General features: G+C 42.0%; 2 protein-coding genes across 3 annotated transcripts in view; one reads left to right on the forward strand and one right to left on the reverse strand.

Annotated features, from left to right (window-relative positions):
* The window catches only part of LOC109854112, a 33,083-nt gene extending 30,030 nt beyond the window's left edge, over positions 1-3,053 (reverse strand). The window contains exon 1 of the mRNA XM_020426899.1: positions 2,536-3,053. The gene's annotated coding sequence lies outside the window, so the exon portion shown is untranslated. The remainder of the gene's footprint in view (positions 1-2,535) is intronic.
* Positions 3,054-3,122: 69 nt separating this feature from the next.
* LOC109854067 (MICAL-like protein 1) overlaps positions 3,123-19,091 on the forward strand; it is a 30,683-nt gene continuing 14,714 nt past the window's right edge. The window contains exons 1-3 of one of the 2 annotated variants that reach the window (XM_020426787.1): positions 3,123-3,562; positions 12,866-13,164; positions 18,664-18,842. In XM_020426787.1, the coding sequence (XP_020282376.1) occupies positions 13,013-13,164; positions 18,664-18,842 (331 nt within the window). In that variant the 5' untranslated portion in view covers positions 3,123-3,562; positions 12,866-13,012. Of the gene's footprint in view, positions 3,563-12,710; positions 12,770-12,865; positions 13,165-18,663; positions 18,843-19,091 lie in introns of those variants that run through there. The other variant, XM_020426788.1, reaches the window with a different exon arrangement.

Genomic DNA, 19,091 nt, shown 5'->3' on the forward strand with positions numbered 1-19,091 from the left:
AATCAAGTCGGTCCACTTAAGTTTTTTTTTTTTTAAGTATGATATAAAGCTAGTATAAAATAAGAAATGATTTGTAACAATTATCAAATATGCGAATCACATAAATTCTTTTCCTTTTGTGCGAAAAATTCAGCAATTTCAACCACGTTTCTCAATTCGAGGATAATAAATAATCTTTAGAAGGTTCACGGGTATTTTTACGGATTCGGAATCCGCGAAATTTTATCCGCACCTTTGGGATACGAAAATCGATACGGGGCGCGTATCAGAAATTGCATGCCGAGCGATGGGAAGGGAATCGTTAGAGCGTCTGAAATAGCTATAGGAAACGTGAATTAGAACGTTCGAGTAGCACGACATGTGATCGATTTGTGTCCAAATTCAGAACTTGATTATTTTAATGTTCGAAAGTGCGATCTTGTCACGAACTATATCTCGTTTTCTCTTAATAATTGTTTTAACAAAACCACGAGGACAAAATATATATTTATTACGAGAAGAAAACTACACGATAATACGGTCGGTGTCAAACACAGCGTCAGTTAGCAGTAGCGTGAGCCACACGAGAACGAGCATAATTAACGTCGGCTCGTCGTCGGCGGGGGTTAAATGGTCAGGGACCTAATAAGCGCGTCGGACAAACGGGCGAAATTACCAACGAAATATCCAGACGGCAATTGCGACGAATTGTACGAATTATACGCAAACGCGCCGATCTCTTCGAGAACTCCCACGCGCGCGCGACAAACGGATCGTTTTTTGCGCGCGAGTATCGAGTTGCACACGTTGAAATCTGGGGCGCGTGCGATAACTCCTTGTTTTTCCGAGAAAATGCTCGGGTTCGCGTACGCTTGTACGTACAAACGTACGTTTTGTTTTTTTTTTCTTTCGCGCGAGAAGTGGCTTTGAAAAGTCAACTCTACGTGCCGCTTTCCTTTCGTCGCGAAGAAACGACGGGAAGAAGAAACACAACGCGCGACGAGCGACTCTTATCGCGTCGCGAGAGAAAGATACTATTCGCATAATGCGATAAATCACATTGGATTTCCGGATGACGATATTTTCACGTTCAGCCTTGTTATCCCGTTTCGAGGAACTAATTAACCTCGTTCCGATTCGAGCTTTGCTCGCCTTAACACTTTTAACTAACCAACACTGCTACCGATCACGGTCGTGTGAGCAGCAGCGCGTTATGCACGCGCGTTGCGCGATAATTTCTGCATTTCGCGGTGAAACGCAATCGACAGGATCGTCATGCACCACGCGTTATCCCGTCACGGTTCGTGAGGGCCGCGCGCGAGCAAATAAGGAGAAAAGAAACATTTCTCCGTAAAAGAAAAAAAAAAACACACAATTACGGCAATAACACAATCGAAAGTTTATCTTCTCCCCGTGTAACACACATCTGTCGGATTTTCTACGAGAAATCTAAGAGAGAAACGAAGAGGAGGAGGAGGAGAAGAAAGCGCGAGAGGAACTTTAAAGTTGTACGGGAATTAGAGCGACATAGAGCCTGCTTTTATCGATCGCGCCCCCTTGGAAAGGGTCTCCCAGTTGATTTAGCAGCGCGATTTCAGGTGCATTCGACAGTGCATCACCGAAGGCCGCGCAACCCAACAACTTATACACGTGCGCGAGAAGCAGAAGGACACGCGTGACACGTGCGCGATCATAAAAGGATATTTGCCGGGGCAAGTTTCGAATCGCGGCGAGGTCACCGTTGTGCGTGTTACTAATATGGCGATATATTTTGGAGTCGAAGCTATTACAGTCTCTGACAACAACCTCTTTTTTTTTTTTTTTTTTTAACGACGGTCGTAAAACGCAGTCATTGAAAACACTAAGTTTAAACTCTACGTACCAATTATATATACATATACATGTATATTTCAAAATAATCCAAGAGAATTTATCATTGAACGTGAGAGAAATGTTCGATAATTATTTTTAATTCAGTCACACTTGATTTACGCAAATAATTTACAATGACTATCATTTTACGCTTCGCTTCACATCAAAAACCAGATAGACAGAGAGAAAGAAGGAGAGAGAGAAAGAGACAGAAGGATTTCAAAAGTCTTACGTATTCGCACGTAACACCTGGCCAACGAGGCCAGGGGAAGTACACAACAAGTTTTTGCTACACACAGTTTTACGTGAACGCAAAAGAAACTCTACAATGCGGGATTTGGCAATATTTCCGAAGCAGAGCTAAAAAAAAAAAAAAAACGAAAACACAAAGTCTATTTTGCAGGACCAAAACTCTCTTGGGGAACGTACAATAACATTGTTGCTTCATGTATAGAATTAGTGTGAAGATTCGCACGCATTGTGTCTTTGTTAAAAAAAAAAAAAAGCGGTAAGCGGTAAGCATTACATCGTGTAATGAGATAACGCGCAGAATATAAATTGCTGCATTATCGAGCGTGCATTAAACACTGGATAAATAAATAAATAAATAAATAAATAAATAAATAAAATACAAACTGTGTTACAAGCGTGCGGTTTTCGACTTTCCAATAACTATATCTTCACCTTGCTCCCAGGATTCGGCGCGTCATTTCTTCACTAAATTCGTCGAAAGCGCGCATATTTTTTTCCACACTTCGACATGTTTTTTATCTCCAAGTTTTCTTATTGTGTTCGTACGTCGTCGTGTAAAACTTGCGTTACCAGTTTGACACAACCAGAGAGAGAGAGAGAGAGAGCGAGAAAAGAAAAGAACTATTTTTTTTAAGTAGCAAATCGCGACTCAGTGTTGCGACTGTGCTGAAAGCGCGCGGTATGTTTCATCACCTTGGCTTCGAAAACTAAATGTATTACGGCGTATGCACGAAGAAGTCTCGTGTGTAAACATGAGTTATCGCACGCAATGTGTCAATAACACGCCGATCGCAACTACCGGACCGGAGAAACGATCGCACGAGAACGGTGTGTCTCTGCCGTTCGTTCCGTTGCCGCAGATTCTCGGCGATTTTGCGAGCGATCCGAACGGGCGAGGGTATGATTCGCGACGCGAGAGCGAGAGCGAGAGCTAATCGCGCGGCGTTGAGAGAAGGACGGGCGGTTTGACTGCGTAAAACCGAGCACGCCGCGCGCGGCGTCTCAGTCGCAACGCCGCGCGCGCGCCGTAAACGCGCGTTGTCATATACGCACGACGAGCACACGAAGGGTATCCCGCATCGTTCTCGCGCGCGTCACAAAAAGACCAAGCCAGGGCCGCTCCCAAGTGTAATAACCGCTCGGTTTAAACGCACGAAAACGACGACGGAGCAACGACTTGTCGTCGTAAAGACCATAGAACGTTGTTCGCAAGGTTGAGGTTAGGAACCATCGACTGTGTGCGGTTTGTGGGTAGTTTTGTCGTAGATACGTGACCAAGCGCGCGCGCGCGCACACACACACACACGTATCGGACTGGGTACACGCGGTTCTAACTGTCAGTTTTCAGCTGGTAAGAAAACATCGGAGCGCCGAGATCTAATGGCGTAACAGCGGCCGTTGTGGACAAACGCACAGCGGAGGGACGAAAGAAAGGAGCAAGCTCTTGCAGTGACGTAAGGTAACGGATCTCTCTTCGCGTAACTTTCGTTGAGCAGTAGAGTGAGTGAGTGAGTGAGAGAAAGAGAGAGAGAAAGAAAGAGAGAGAGGGAGGAAATGCAGTTTTTGGGCATATCGGACAAATTAAAAAAATTTAACGTACATTGATTTATTGTGTCTCGAAAACTTCATATTTTTCATCTCGTTACGAATATATTAAAGTCTTGATGTGATGATATACATACTTTCAAATTGTAACTTGTCAATTTTATCAATTACGCGTTTGTTCGCACGATTTATTTTTAACGCATTCCATCTCGCGTGTAACATGTATCCTGTCGACGCTGTTGTGGCTTTTACTTATTTATTTTTTTTTCCACGAGACGCGCGAAACGTCCTTTGAAAATCGACCGCGTAACCTTGCGCGCGCGCGCGGTCGAACTTTATAAAAACAATGAAATTACTGCGTAATGGAAATATCCATAAAATTCAATGAAAGTCGGTGTTACGCACGCACATCGCATAATAAACGCATGGACGCACTCTCGGACTGTGTGTGGAAAGCGCGATGCGCGAGAGAGAGAGAGAAAAAGAAAGAGAGAGAAAGAGAGACGCGACTGTCTTACTACTACCTGTTATACCGGGGCCCTCCGTTCCCACGGTATTCTCTCGGCTCACGCGTGCGCGCGCTCGCGTATACACACGCGGGTATGTACGAGAAGAAGAAAGAGAAAGAAGGATAAAGGGACGCATCTTGCCGAATATTGTTCGTGTTGTTCGTGACGCGCTCGAGCGCGCTTGCATGCTCCCTCTCCTCCCCCCCCCCCCATATTTGCGCCATATTGTGTTCGGGGAGAGAACCACCGAATATACCTACCGCGATTATTTTTTTTTTTTCTAGAATTTCTACGCCTTGCAGAGGATATTCTCACGTTTCTCCCTCTTTCTCTCTTCGAGATTTACTCGTTGCTACATCTCCCTTCGCTTTATTTTATCGCTGCGTGTCGCACCTCACGCTGCGTCAGCGACGGTAGTAGTCTCTCTCCGTTTCCACGAATGGATTCTACACAGTGATTTCTTCTGATTGTCTCGTCTCTTCTCTTTCCCCGATGAAAATTCTCTTCTCTCTCACCGATAAGCGTTCCATTAGTCAGTCGTTCGGTCGTAATCGGTTTTTTTCCGGGAGAATAAACCTTATCGAGCAGATGTGCGGCTTAAACTTGGCATGCGACGTCGCATCGGTTTCCATTACGACGTTTATAGAGACGTATTTCGTATTGCACGTTTTCGCGCGCTACGTGCACAGAGCCAAGAAACGCGTATCGGGCTTAGAGAGAGAGAGAGAGAGAGAGATTATTCGCGCGTTAAACGTCGCGCGTTCGTTCCTCGCCTCGCGACAAGCAAACCGGCGGCGGCGCGACAACATCTTCGATTATTGTGATAATATAATCCTTTCTTTCGTTCGTCAAGAAAATTTGATCTCGCTGGTCTGTATTTTGTATTCTTTTTTTCTTTTTAATTAGACAAGACTCGATACACAGCTTACAAAAATCTTTACCAAAAGTGGACAAACTCCGGTTTTTTAAATGTTGATTCGTCGATTTACCGATATTATATTAACATAATGCATTGCATCGAAAAATATTGATTGAGAGAGGCCTTAAAATTTCCTCTCTCTCTCTTTCTCTCTCGTAATGGTCAGTCTGCCGCTTGTCGATGCTTTTTCACGGTGTCCGGCCGAATCTCGTTGGACGCGCATCGGAGCGAAGAAGAAGAAGAAGAAGAAGGAGAAGAAGAAGAAGGTGAGTCACGCCGGCTAAAAACCCGTCTAGGGCTTGTTCGCGCGAACAAAACAACAAGGAAACCCTCAGTTCGGTAGAAACGAGAGATAAAAGACGTGTGAGCCGGTGGCCTCCTGCGGTTTGCGCCGGCAGTAGACAGGTTTCGGTAGGTAGTAGGGACAGAGCGTATCTGCATGAACCCCGTGTGAGTCACCGGATTCTAAAAGTAATCGTTGATAAACAGCCTCTTAAGAGCAACAACGATACGACGAGACGACGACTCTCTCTTTCTGTCGGATTCTTTTCGACCTGTGGTTAAAGTCGACGGGCTGATTTTACAAGGAGAAGACCTGGGACCCTTAATCCTACAGAGACTCTCTCTCTCTTTCTCTCTCTCTCTCATCTCTCTCTCTCTCTCTTTCTCTCTCTCTCTCTCATCTCTCGGACAACACCCCCTTTCGGGGTGGACAGGTAGTCTTTAACTCGACCTGGAGGATCGGTTCTCTTTGAGCTCGCTCTCTGCCGGTCCGCGCTTCTCTTCCACATGCAAGACGCAATCGCGTGACCACCTACCCGCTAACTTCGAAATTACCTTCTTGGAAGGAAAGACTCCGGCGTGGTTCCCACATCGACGTGCTCGATCGCCCCTCGCAATCATTTCGGCCCCCGCGGGACCTCTTCGCCCTTTTTGGCAAGTACGCTGAGTTGCGCTTTGTGAGATTACGCCGCGTCTTTACGAGGAAATCCTTTGAACAGATCTCTCTTTTTTTTTTTTTTTTTTCAACGTTGTTCGTAGCCAATGAAGCCAATGAATGTCAGAACAGATAGAAGCAATTTAGCGAATTATTAAAGATCTAGAGAGACAAATCACGCGATCGATACTATATATATATGTATATATCGCGTGATTTGTTGCGCAAGTTCGGGATTTGATTGTCTCTTATAATTCCGTGTGAAATTGTTTGCGAGAAAAATAAATGACGGGCAATATTATATTACGCTTTCATAAAAGCACGCTCGCTATAAAGTTGTTTCAGAATTTACGCTCCGCGCCATTAAGTTGCATTAGTACGCGATACTTTGTTATCCGTATCGTTAAGTCTAACGATCGCGCGTTATTCAGCTTTATGAAGGCGCTTTTAACCGTGGTCGTCATCCGCGCGATGCGGCCGACCTTGGTCCCTCGTTAAAGCTCACGCAAGTGAGTTAGATTTCTATCTATTTGATTTTATTGACAAAGTTGTGTGCTCTGAAATAGACTCGCGGATTTTCCGCACGTCTAAAACAAATACGAGGATAAAGACGAGGATTGAAAAGAAATATTTAGATTTGAAATTGCAATTGCGTCGACGTGTAGACCACCAATGAGAACCACGGGTTTGACGTTCTGAAGAATCCTTTTATCGAACGAGGTAGCAGACGTTTTTGACCATAAGGTCCTTCAAATGATTATAATAATTAAATTAGAATGTGCTGTCAAAAAGAATTAAATCCCTTCACGGACAAACCTCAAAAAATGACTTACGAGTCGGAGACAGACTGGTCTGTGACAGACCCATGTGATTTTAAAAAATCGAATATCTCCGCGAAAAATCAATACTTTTTTTCAATTATGTTTTGTTGAATCGAAAGTTTAAACGATTCTGCGTCGATCAGTAAAAAAAACAACAACAAAATCTCTAGTAGTTATGAAGATGTAAGCGTTTAAAAAATTAATTTTTACTAGAAACACCGATGCGCAATTTTTGAGTGGGTCTGGGAGATCCATGTCTGTCCGTGAAGGGTTAAGAATAAATAAAATGAATTATTCACAATCGTGGTTTTTAAAATTACAATAATAATAGAAAGGTGCACAGTGTTCAAATACGGTCGAAGTCACAATAAAAAAAACTCCCAGACAAGAGAGTTTTAAGCTTTGAACGTCAACAGTTCCAAGGATCAGATAATTGAGACGTACAATAATTTGTATTTCGTTACAATAATTTGTATATACGACGCAGATTCATGATTGATGTTGCCGTTTTAGTTAGGGTCTTAACGTGATGATCAATTCTACTGATTGCCACCGCCTTTATTTCGAGCAGCTCTTCTTCGTCTAACCACATTTTCAAGCAAGAACGTTAGCCGCTTTTTGCGATCGGGGTGATTGTACACGCTCGTTGAAGTGCGATCGTTAATTGCTAGAGACGAGCACGCGAGTTTATCAGCGAGTCGTGCACCTTGCAGAAAACATGTTTTAAATCGAGGATCCGCAGCAATCGAAAATGTCACTCATATAGTTTTTTTTTCCCCGTAGTTTTTGTTTTTAACTAGAAAGTTTTTTTCAATTCCAAAACTACTTGTAGCCCCGAGCAAAAAAAAAACAAAAATAAATAAATAACTCCATCAAAGTTTTTACCAATGTAAAAGAAAAGTTCTTTGTTCTCTACACCATTCGGCCAACACGGATACACAGATATCGACAAATTGAGTTGTGCGAAGTTAAACATCTGCAAATTTTGATACAACTTCTGCGTACATTCATCTGTTCATTCAATTTCTCCACCCACATAGGTTTTTTACCGTATATTCACCAGCATTACAAATATTTATAAAACTCTTGCGGGATTTATTTATTCACAGTTTTTCCATACTTATATTCGTCCTTACTTTTGTTTGTTCATTTTATTTGAACACTCGTGTATCATGATGGAATTAAACTTCTTCCTGTGTGTGCGTGTGTGTATGTGTGTAGCTTCCGGGAAATTTACCTACATTACATAACATACTTTGAAACTGAATTTTGTGGTTTTAGTTTTATTCGAGAAACACACAGGCTACTCGCAACAGTTTCGTTACAGATGTTAAACTCGAAACCACGACTTTCGATTGAGAGTCTAAAACTTATTTCGTTTTAAATCTCAACCGAGATATATAAAAATCTTGGCACTGCCGCTTGGAACTGCCCGACTCGCGCAACACCACCACACTACCTCTCTTGATATATTTTTATTTTCTCTCTATTTTTTTTCTTTTTCTTTTTCTAGTACGTTTTGCTGTATGAATTTGTGTGTCGGTTTCTCTTAAAAACCGCGCAATTCAGATGCAAGTAGACGTTAACGACGAGGAAATGACGGTGGAAAGTCCCCGCGCAATTTTTTTTAATAGTCTCTAATTCCCCCAACGCTTTTCTCGAGAAGAAGCGAAATTGCGTACGTGGGGATTAATGAAGAGCGGCGCTTGAAATATTAACGTGTAAACATCACGATACACGCCCATTAACTACACCTAAATATTTCCCTCGCGTACTGGAATCTTCAGACGATTAATTAACCGCACGTGTGTACATGCGGTAGCCAGAAATGTCTCAAGATACAAGTTTCGTTCTTTTTTTTTTTTCTCGCTCAAAGCGAGTGCGTTAAAAATTCTTAAACGGCGAGAGACAAAAAAAAAAAAAAATCTTGCGACACAAATTAGTGTGAACGGTGTCTCTGAGCATCATATCGCGGACACTCGACGTTTTCTTCTACGAGAGAGCCATGGCTCTCTTTTTCTTTGGCGCGCTTTCATGTCGAGTCACCTGAACGACAAGAAGTGTCACTCGAGACTATAGTGCGGCGGATAACGGTCGAAACGAAAGAGCTTTTCCAAGCTTTTTCGCTTTCGCTCGTTGTTTGTTTAAAGCCGTGTGCGGACAACTTCGCTCGGACAACTCTGTTAAACGCTGATTTGCTTCTTCAGAAATTCTTGCGGCAACGGGACACGAGAAGAAGGTACGAGGAGGAGACGTAAAGTGAGTTAAGGAGCGGCGGTTACTCGGCAAAACTTCTTCCTCACACGCAAGAAAGTCCATCACGTTCCTCGTCTGTCTATATCGGGCGTCGAAACTATCCGTAAACTATTCGTAACTGTGTCACTCGATCGGTCTCTCTCGTCAATCAAGCCGTATAAGTGGAGGCACGTAGTAAATAAAGGGCGTCTGGTTGCGCGCTATATCAATCGGAAGTGACTCCGCGCGCGGTGTATCCGTTCGTATTTTTTTTTCTTTTTTTTTTTTTTCAATTCCAGGACGTGACGCGGCGCGATTAACTGTAAAAATATCGGGGACATCCTAATCTCCCGTGAAACCTCTCTCTCTCTCTCTCTCCGCTGATGGAGATTCGCCGCAGGTGTCTCGCAATTCTTCTTCGAGACGTGCCTTCCTCAGGTGGCATGAATCTTTCATAATGTCTGTCTCTTTCTGCCCCCCTCTCTCTCTCTCTCTTCCTATCTTCTTCTCGCGCACACGCGTCTCCTCTTATCCGCGATATACGGCGGAGTCGCATAGATGCACCTTCACTTTTGCCGAACGAACAGGTACAGCCGATGTCTTTCGAAAGTTCTTCTTCGATATCATCAGCAGACGAATCTGCTGTGAACTCCGGCCTGCGCTTGTGTTCTCGATGTATGTTTTTCTTTCTTCCACGTCTCTCGCCGCACATAGCAAGCTAACGCGCGGCCATAGACACACACTCGCGATTCGCTATTTATGATTCGCATTTACGAAACAGCGCGAATAGAGAAAAAGTTTTATTCGAATTTTTCCTCTTCGCGTTTTATTCACAAATTTTACACACGAATCATGAATCACGAATTGCGAATAAATATGCGAGTAGTCTGTCGCTGACTTCGCTCCTGACTTTACACCCTGCTTCTCGAGCGTGTGTGTCAGACCAGGTTTCCGCAACCTTTCGCGCCGTTGGGTTTTATTAAATCGCGCAAAAGTAATATTTGCCGCGATTATATTACTTCGTTTTCTTCCAGTTCCGCGAGCAGTCTTGGGCACGGTATTACGAATGTGCGCGCGGTATAATTTTCGCTTTTATCTCACTTTTTTTTTTTTTTTTTTTTTTTTTTTTTACTTTCACTCGTATTGTTTCCCCGCCGATTCTCACCTCATTTTTCTAGAATGGCTCATAAATAATTCGCGCTCGTCCGGTTTTCACCTTAACGATCTTATCGTTTAAGATGTGTGCATGCGCGCGCGTATGAACATCCAACGCAGCGCTCGGAGATTAAACGATAAAACCGCGATTCGACAAAAGTGATACTGCTGAGATCACTCCCAACTATGCCGCGTACGCTGTTGCTAACAGAGCGTGTTAACTGTTTTGTTCCGTTTGTTAATCAACTTACCGGGAATGCTACTGGTTGGAACAGAAACGTTTTTCTACATATATATATCTCTCTCTTTCTCTTCTCTTAAGAAACGAGCCAGGAGGAAAACCGGTCGCGAAGAACAATACTGCTCGTTTGCGCCGCTTGTCACTATCACGGCCCCGCTTCATCGAGCCATCCCCTTTGCCTTCTCCCCCTTTGTCTCGCGAGAGATGCCTCCCTCACCTGTAAAACGGCCTTTACAGCCTCTCCCGGTTGTTGTTGGCAAACGGTGAACAAGGCCGACCACTTTGCCGTATGTAACTTTTACTTATTTCTGCGCACCTATATACGTTTCACTCACGGCGTGCATGCTCTCGGCAGCACCATTAATCACGGTTCAAGTTGGTGAGATATTGGGATACCGGTGCGACCGGCGAGTTCGAAGATTAAACGACGAAGGAAACACGTCGCGGTGCGGTTGAGGAAGAAAAAAAACGCGAGAAAAAAACTTCAAGTTTTCGTGACCAAATTATAAATTTTTTATATTTTCCGTGTACTTTCGGTTGAAATGTTTATTTTTTTTTTTTTTTTCTATCCAAAAAAACGCCGCGATCTGAGCAAAATCTAGTACTTTTACCGAACCAGATATAAAGCGATGATTTTTGTCCGGCTAGGTGAAAACCGATGAGAAGTGTGTCGGGTTGAGAAAAAGAAGAGATAGATGTAGAAAATGTCGTGTAATTTTGTACGGAGCGGTAAAACCGCACGTTGACAACGAAACAAATAAATGAATCGACTTCGTGATCGCAACGAATGCGACAGAAATCACGGTATCGTAGGCGTTTCGTTGTAACGACAACAAAAAGCTTCTCGTGCGAGAGAGAAGCCTGTGGGATAGTTTGACAAACGATGTTACGGATAGCTCGCGGATCTCGTGTTTAGCTCAGAAACCGGTCGAACTGGAGCTAAAAGCGGGGAGCGACTCCGAGCACTTTCCCGTTAACTACTTATCCGCTCTAGTTTTTTGCATTCGCGTGATATCGCGTGTAATGCGTGATGTTATAGCTGGTTCTACGAGCCTTATTGCATCTTAAAGCACCCGTGAATCTCTTTCGCATTTGGACACGTGAGCCTCGTCGTTCCACTTTTGCGCCAAAATTCAAAAGAAAACTCATAAATTTATGCATTGGCAATAAGAAAGGAAAAACCGATCGCAAGCAATTTCTCAGAAACTTCTCTTTTTCTCCTCTCGTTTATTGATTCGTCGTACATCGAAAGTTTGCGAGAAAAGATGAAAATAAAGCGCGATGGAGTTTTCTCCACAATTCTGCAAAATGGAGGGGGGAAGTATATGTACGCTCGATAATTGATTGATCTGAAAGAGAAGCTTGTACGTGTGTGTGTGTGTGTTGCGCGCCGTGGTGGCAAGGCGGTACTTACATATTTCATATCGCTTTTCTATTATGTGAAACGTCATTCCTGAATTTTTACCAAGCGTGAAATATCGTAACTGCGGTGTTATTACGAAATCCGCCTACGCGCAGCGCAGCTTTTCTTATACATATATTGCTATTCCGACAAATTACAATACACGGATCTTTGAGAGCGCTTAACAAAAAAAAAACGCGTACAGAACAATAGCTATCGTTGATTGAGTACATTTGCTTCATCTTACACTCGGATTTGGCTTTTTGCTCGAGGCGTGTTTCGAAGTTCAAATAATATGCGGGTTTCTCTGACTTTACGCGAATATTACTCAATTGTAGCGAAGCGATGTTTACATATATATATTGAGTTGATTTGGACACGGATCGGTCCCGCGTAATAACAATAATCTAATAATAATGACACACTAGAACGACTTAATAAAATGCAACTTGGTACACGCTTATCGAACACGCCGCGTGGTTTCACGGTTGACCCGGTGCGCGGTTTCACGCGTTGTTCGGCGCAGTCTCCCGCTTTCACGTTGCGCAAAACATCATTCGGTTCCCCGGACAGTCAACGAACGGCGTTGGCAATTTACGGCTCGCCTTGTTTTTTTTTTTTTTTTTTTTCCTATTCGCGACTTTGGAGAGTGTATTCACAGCTCGTTACGACAAAAAAACTATTTTCGACTATCGCGGACCAATTTGCGATGTCCGCTGTTTTTTTTTTTTTTTTTTTTTTTTCAACTTCGTTTTAACGTTGTTCAATAGTTCTAGTGACATCGCCACTTCGGAACAGTCCCCGCGAGAAACGCACAGCCAATTTAGCACACGCACAAAAGAGCAAAAGTATAATTGCAGAGACCGATTCTTCTTCAAAACACATTAATTGCGATTATAAGTGTGTGTACACAAATGTTGTTATTATATTGTATGTACAGATGTTGTGAACAGATGTTTGAAACGCGAAAACCGGTTCCTTTTTTTCTTTTTTTTCAGAAACCAAACTGGTGGTATCGAAGAGTAACACTAGTGGGGCATAGAAGAGTCGGCCAAGCGAAGGAGAGAAAAGTACTCGCGCGGTCGCATAGAGGAAGTACCGCAAGGCGTGAAAGAGGAAAAGAAAAAGCAGTAAACACACACGAGATGGGTGAGAGACGAGGTACGAAGGCGCTGGAGCTTTGGTGCCGTCGAATTACCGACGGTTATCCGGGTGTAAATGTGCAAAACATGACTACCTCCTGGAGAGACGGACTCGCCTTCTGCGCTATGATTCATCACTTTCGGCCAGATCTCATGTAAGTTCACACGTCGAGTGTATATGTAATCGCTATCGTAACGCGATTGAGCGCGGAAAGATTTTGTTGATAACGCGAACGCGTTGTTTTATCATTCGCTTTCTCTTCGGCGATACTATACTACCGTTTTAAATGATTAAAATTATTTAAACGCAACGCTCGTTCGAGCGCAACGAATTTCCTCACCGCGCGCGCACACGTGTTGTCGGTGTTGCATACTCGTTAATGTATAATTTAGTTCGCAAAATCGTTCTCAATTTCTGGCACGGTTCCAAATTGTCACATTTAAGCTGATTGTCGTGTAAATTAAAGCAATAGAGAGTTGGCTAAGTTCTCGCGCGCTCGCTTCATTGTCTGACTTGGTGTTACGTTTCGTCTTGATTACACACAGTTTGTCGATTCTCGTCGAGAAAATTCGTTGTGCTACGTGAAAGTTTTGTGTCATCTCTCGACGTACAATAAAGACGACGACGAGAATTCTACAAATCTTCGGATTAAGTTCGAAGATTAAATTTTATTCGACGATCTCTCTTTAAATATTCGTTCGCACGAATGTCAAAATACATTTATTGCACGCGTTTCGAGGTATCATTAAAATATTCGAGGATTTCTAGGGATTTTCCGAACAGATGCAAAAATCCAGAAATTCCGACGCATCTCCGACGGGATTGTCTCTTTCGTACAGTAATTCCAGGATTTCGCGTAGCTGTCGCTCGGCGACGAAGGAAGGTCCTTCTAAAAATAGAAGTTCAGTGAATTGACGATCGATAAAGCAACAGCAGCCCGTCATACGGAGGATGTGCCTCGGTGTTTTCGTCGGTGATAACGAAACATAATCAGATATTATGTCATTAGAATCTTCAATTAGAAATCGTATCTTTTATTCGGAAATGTGAGTTTTTTTTTTTTTTTACGTTACGCATGACTCATTTTTTTTTCTCGGATTACGATGTCATACGCAACAACTTGTAACAATTCTTGCGTTGCGTAACTCGTTCCAGTTTGCCGGGAATGTTTAAAATCTGCTTTCTTCGCGAATAAATCAACATCAATTATCAATGTTCGGATTTCACCATTCTTTGCTCTCGATTGTTTTAATTAATTAATTAACACTTTATATTGGTTTTAATTGAATTTATATTGTTTTATAATTGAAGTTTCTTATTATTACGATTGTTTTTCTTGAAGTTACGTTGCGCAAATAAACCACTTCGAAAATAAACTACCAGGTACTGTTACATCGGGAATAATCGCGCGAGATATGTCTCTATCTGACCCTAGCGCTATAAACCAGAGATTTATATCGAAACTAAACACACGCTGCTCACGCACCACTTATTTTCTGTGACACCGTATATACTCTCGCGGAGAATGTAAGTGCGAGTTTTACAATTTTATGCAAGGTTTTGATCTCTTTAGATACGTATGCGCGGAGTCCGTGCGATACTCGTGTAAGAATACGGGTCGTCTGCATACAGGATCGTGTTGATATTTAAGAACAGATCGATGTCTCCGGAGCACTTTATTATATATCACTGTGAAGTTATCATCTCTGATGAAGGGGCAAACTTCAAACAACCTCATTCCGTCTCAACTTTAAACGCTTGCGTAAACTTCGACATTTTGCAATTTTCCTCAAAATAATCCGAAGATTTGATCGTTAATCTTACAAGTAGGGTGAATACGCGGTGTTGTAATATTCGAAGTAAAGAGCGCATTTGCGTTATCTTTTCTTCATTTCAGATAATCAATAAACTGATATAAAAAAAAAAAAAAAAAAAAGATAAACTTGCAAACGGAGAGATTTGATCGTCTTTAATTATTCATGAAGACCGAACGACGTGTACACGTACACGTTTCTTGGCGGACGGTCAAATAAAATGTCTCGTAGTAGATAAACATCGGGTAATTATTGCAAATCGTTCCGGTACGTTGACGCGTCTGAATAAATAATCGCGAGCGGAATAAATTCGTCGTCATGTAAATGCACTCCCAAAAGAATCTTCTTTTGTAACGAAAATAGCTCGCGCGCGCGATTCGGTTCGATTAATTTTTCAATAATTCTTTTTGTCATATTTGACGATGCGAAATGTCGGAAGAAAGCAGGAAGGAGTTCGCGCGGATTTGGAACCGTCGAACCTGAAAATATTCCACAACAAAAGACGTTTTCTCTGTTATAAATCGAGCGACCGTTTTTCAAGAGAGGCGCGCACAGTTCCTGCGTTCGCAAAAATAAAACATTCCCATCGTTTCCTTGTTGTCTGCAAAAAAGCGTCCCGTTCTTTTATCAGTTCTGCCTCACCCGCTCGATAATATCGAGATGGAGGATTAGATTTTTTTTAATTTTTCGTGGTCTGGTGAACGCAATCTGCAGTTTTTCTGTGTCTTTGTAACGGAATAAAGAACATTTCTTTTCAAAAGCAATTTCACGAAGTATGAATATGCACGTTTGAACTATATTTTTGAGAAAAATTGAACCCTTTTTTTGCGAACAAAAAAAACATTTGATTGTACGTCTGAAGATAAAAATCTTTGGAGAGAAGGAGAACTGGTGGCTTTTTCCGGGCATAAGTACTCGAGATTTCACGACGAAGAGAATTCGCTTTTTATCACGGACGGGGATCGCGAACTATTTCTCATCTCTCTTCTCTTATTGTCTCGGCCGGAGTCCGACAAAATCTACTCGGACGTAACGGCGAAGGTAGTAAAGCGGCGAGAAGTTTTCCTTTACTGTGTTTCCGCGGTTCTGAAACGGAATTTTCTTCCTTTCCTTCTCGTCTCTTCGCTCGTTCGTTCGAACTTCGAGGCAAACTTCGTCACTGCGAGTTATTTTAACTCCCTACAAAGGACAAAGGTTCGAGGCCGCGATGCGTATAATGCGTCTTTATAAACTATTGATGTTTTTTTTTTTTTTCACGTATAAAGCGATTGATAATTCAAAGAGGTTGCGACTCGACTCGCGATTTCTTTATTGTCGAAATCCCGCGCCGAGAAGAGAGCCCGGGTGCTCTGTTGTATTCCGGAAGAAATATCACGTGAGAATATCTTGTGTGGATCTCCGACGAGAGGCGCGGGTGAAAGTGAAACCGACAGGTGCGCCTAACCCGAAGATTGGATGAGAATCACGTGGCAAAGAGCAGACCTTTGCGTCTTTGGTGAAATTATCGGAGCTGCATTAAAATTTCACATTGATGCGAGCGTCAGATACGAAGCGAAATTATTAAATCCGGAGGATTTATTTGCGAAAAAAAAACGAAATGACAACTATTGCTTTTCTACACTGTTTGTTAGAACAGTTCAGTTAACGTTATAGTCCATTTACGTCGCGACCTCGCGCGCGATTTCTTTATTTCGACGCGCAGCATCGCAAAAAAAAAAAAAACAAAATAGATTTTTGTCACGGATAAAAACGGATTTCGTTCTCTCGTGAGATATACGCGGCGATTAACGTCCGAGTGGTCCGCAGCGCGGTGAGTATCGTGAAATATCGCCAATAAGCGAAAGACGTGTCAACTCGCTTCTTGTCGGGTTTTTTCTTTGCGGTCGCGATGAAGGGAGATGAAAGAGACGGCGAGAGGACGAGAATGAAAAGAGTGGGTGTGGCACCGATCTGCTGGAGTTCTCTCTGACTCATCGTGACCTCGTCGTCCTGATGACCGCCCGCCGTTTATCAATCACCAAATTTATCACGAGTCAGAAGCAATTGTTAGAAGAAGAGATATTGCGAGAAGAAGCAATATATTTATTATTTGTGTCACGTTATTAGCGTATTTTTGCTGTCTCTCCTCGAAAAAAATGCGCGACCGAAACGATTTGTCTTTTACGGAATTATCGTGAGTTTTATACGCGCCGCTTCGATTTCCGCGCGATTTACGACAGCGATAAAATTGCACAATAACATAGAATTTTTGTGAAATGTACGCGTAAGAGAAACGGGAAAGTGACATTGTGTCGCGTGTGATTTCACGCTCTATATAAATTGTAACAAACATTTAATATCCAAAAGTTGTTATCGTGCCATCAAATCGAGCAGCCGTACATGAGCGCCGATCAAGTGCTCATCTTTCGACCTAGAATTTCAAGTATTACTTGAATCGCCCGATCAGTTATGCACTAGTACGGGCTTTTGTGCTTATCGATTTGCCTAAAAGTGGAACGCTCATAGCTCATCGTATAGGCATTTACGAAAAAGCGGCGCGTAGTATGTTGGAAAAGCGCGCGCACGTGTGTGTGTGTGTGTGTGTGAAGGTAACACCAACTTGACAATGAAATACCATGGTCCCCTTATTAAAGAGTTCCCGCTTTATTTTCAAGAGACCTTAAAAGTTCTATTGTTCATAAAACAAATATTTGAAGAATCATTTTTTTTGTAGATTCATTTTGTTCCAAAGAAAAATTGTTTCGTAGTACGGAGATTAATTCTGACTAGAGAATTGTCGTTTTATATATTTCGAAGCTTTTAAACTCCTCAAGATAAAGCGGGAAATATTATCAGAAATTTACGAAATTTTAATATTGGAGTGCCGCTTCACGTTATAAAAACGGAATGTCTAATAGACGTGCAGACCTGCGATGGAAGCAATAATTATATCCATAAAAAAAGTGCAGAAAAGTGTCAAGATTATTATACAAAAGACGATGGATTAAGTCAGAGATATTTCTCGGACTTTTCTTCCGAGAATTATACGTAAACTCTCTTTTCAGGAGAACTTTGATCCTAAAGCGCATCTCGTTTAAATCCTCCCGAATAGATTTTCAAGAAGATTATAGTGGCGATATTGCAGTTTGATCTCGTCGTCACAAGACTGGCTGCTTATTGCGTGTCATTACATCGACATCAGTTATTTCCAAGATCGGTTTGAAATAACAATGGTTTTACGCAGAGATAATAATATAAACAATTTTTTTTTTTTTTATTTTGCCGGTGGTCTCATCTCGGTCTCCGTTGTTTCTTGCTTTTGTCTTCGAGAGAGTATCGACGTTGAAAAAAAATCTGAAAACTCGGTAACATATTTATCACGTTTTAAGCTTCTTCAAACGTTACGTCATATCCGCTTGCTGTTGTTCGCTTTATTAAGAGAAAATATAATCGTATTCGCGACCATCACCGGGTATCGCTTTAGTAAAGACGGAGCATATTTAATTACGTCGCTTGCAAGTTATTCAGTAGTATTGCGCATTGTGTTGGTTATTTATATTCGTTTTTATGAAGACAGCACAGTATTCTCAGTATTTTCACCACGTACACACCCACAGAGAATCGACAATCTAATTAATTCAAGGAATAATTTTTTCTTTTTTTTTTTTTTTTTACATTTCGCGTCGAATAACCTTCGAATAAATACGGACACGGAGGATGAGAGTACATATTGAAGTGAACAAAAGCGGAGAAGATTAATATTCACTCGCCGGGTGAAAGATAAAAGCAGCGCACAAGGCGGATTAATGAGCGGTATCCCTAAGTCATTCCATTCTTTTTTTTTTTTTTTATTGTTGCAGTGACTTTGACAGCCTTAACAAGAACGATGTGTACGGTAACAACGAGCTGGCTTTCAGAACAGCCGAGCAGCATCTTGGAATTCCTGCTCTTCTGGACGCCGAGGACATGGCGTCCTGCACGGTGCCCGATCGATTGTCCATTCTCACTTATCTGTCGCAATTTTATCAAACCTTTGGAGGTAAGAAAGTTTCTTTTTTTTATAAAGAGTTAAACAAATAATTTTTGTTGCAATATTTGTGTAATGTTTATCATTGTGTGTTAAAAAAAAAATTCTTGTGCATGGTTTTGTGAATATCTTAATTTACTTCATCGGCATTAAGAGGAGTCTGATGTACTGTAGTTTGCATACATTAGATATATATTTATTATATTTATTATAGAAAAACAATGTTTATGTTTTAAAATTCGTCTTAAATATCTCGTTGTG

This window comes from Pseudomyrmex gracilis, unplaced genomic scaffold, assembly GCF_002006095.1.
Source record: "Pseudomyrmex gracilis isolate BER0280 unplaced genomic scaffold, ASM200609v1 scaffold_59, whole genome shotgun sequence".
NCBI lineage: Eukaryota > Metazoa > Arthropoda > Insecta > Hymenoptera > Formicidae > Pseudomyrmex > Pseudomyrmex gracilis.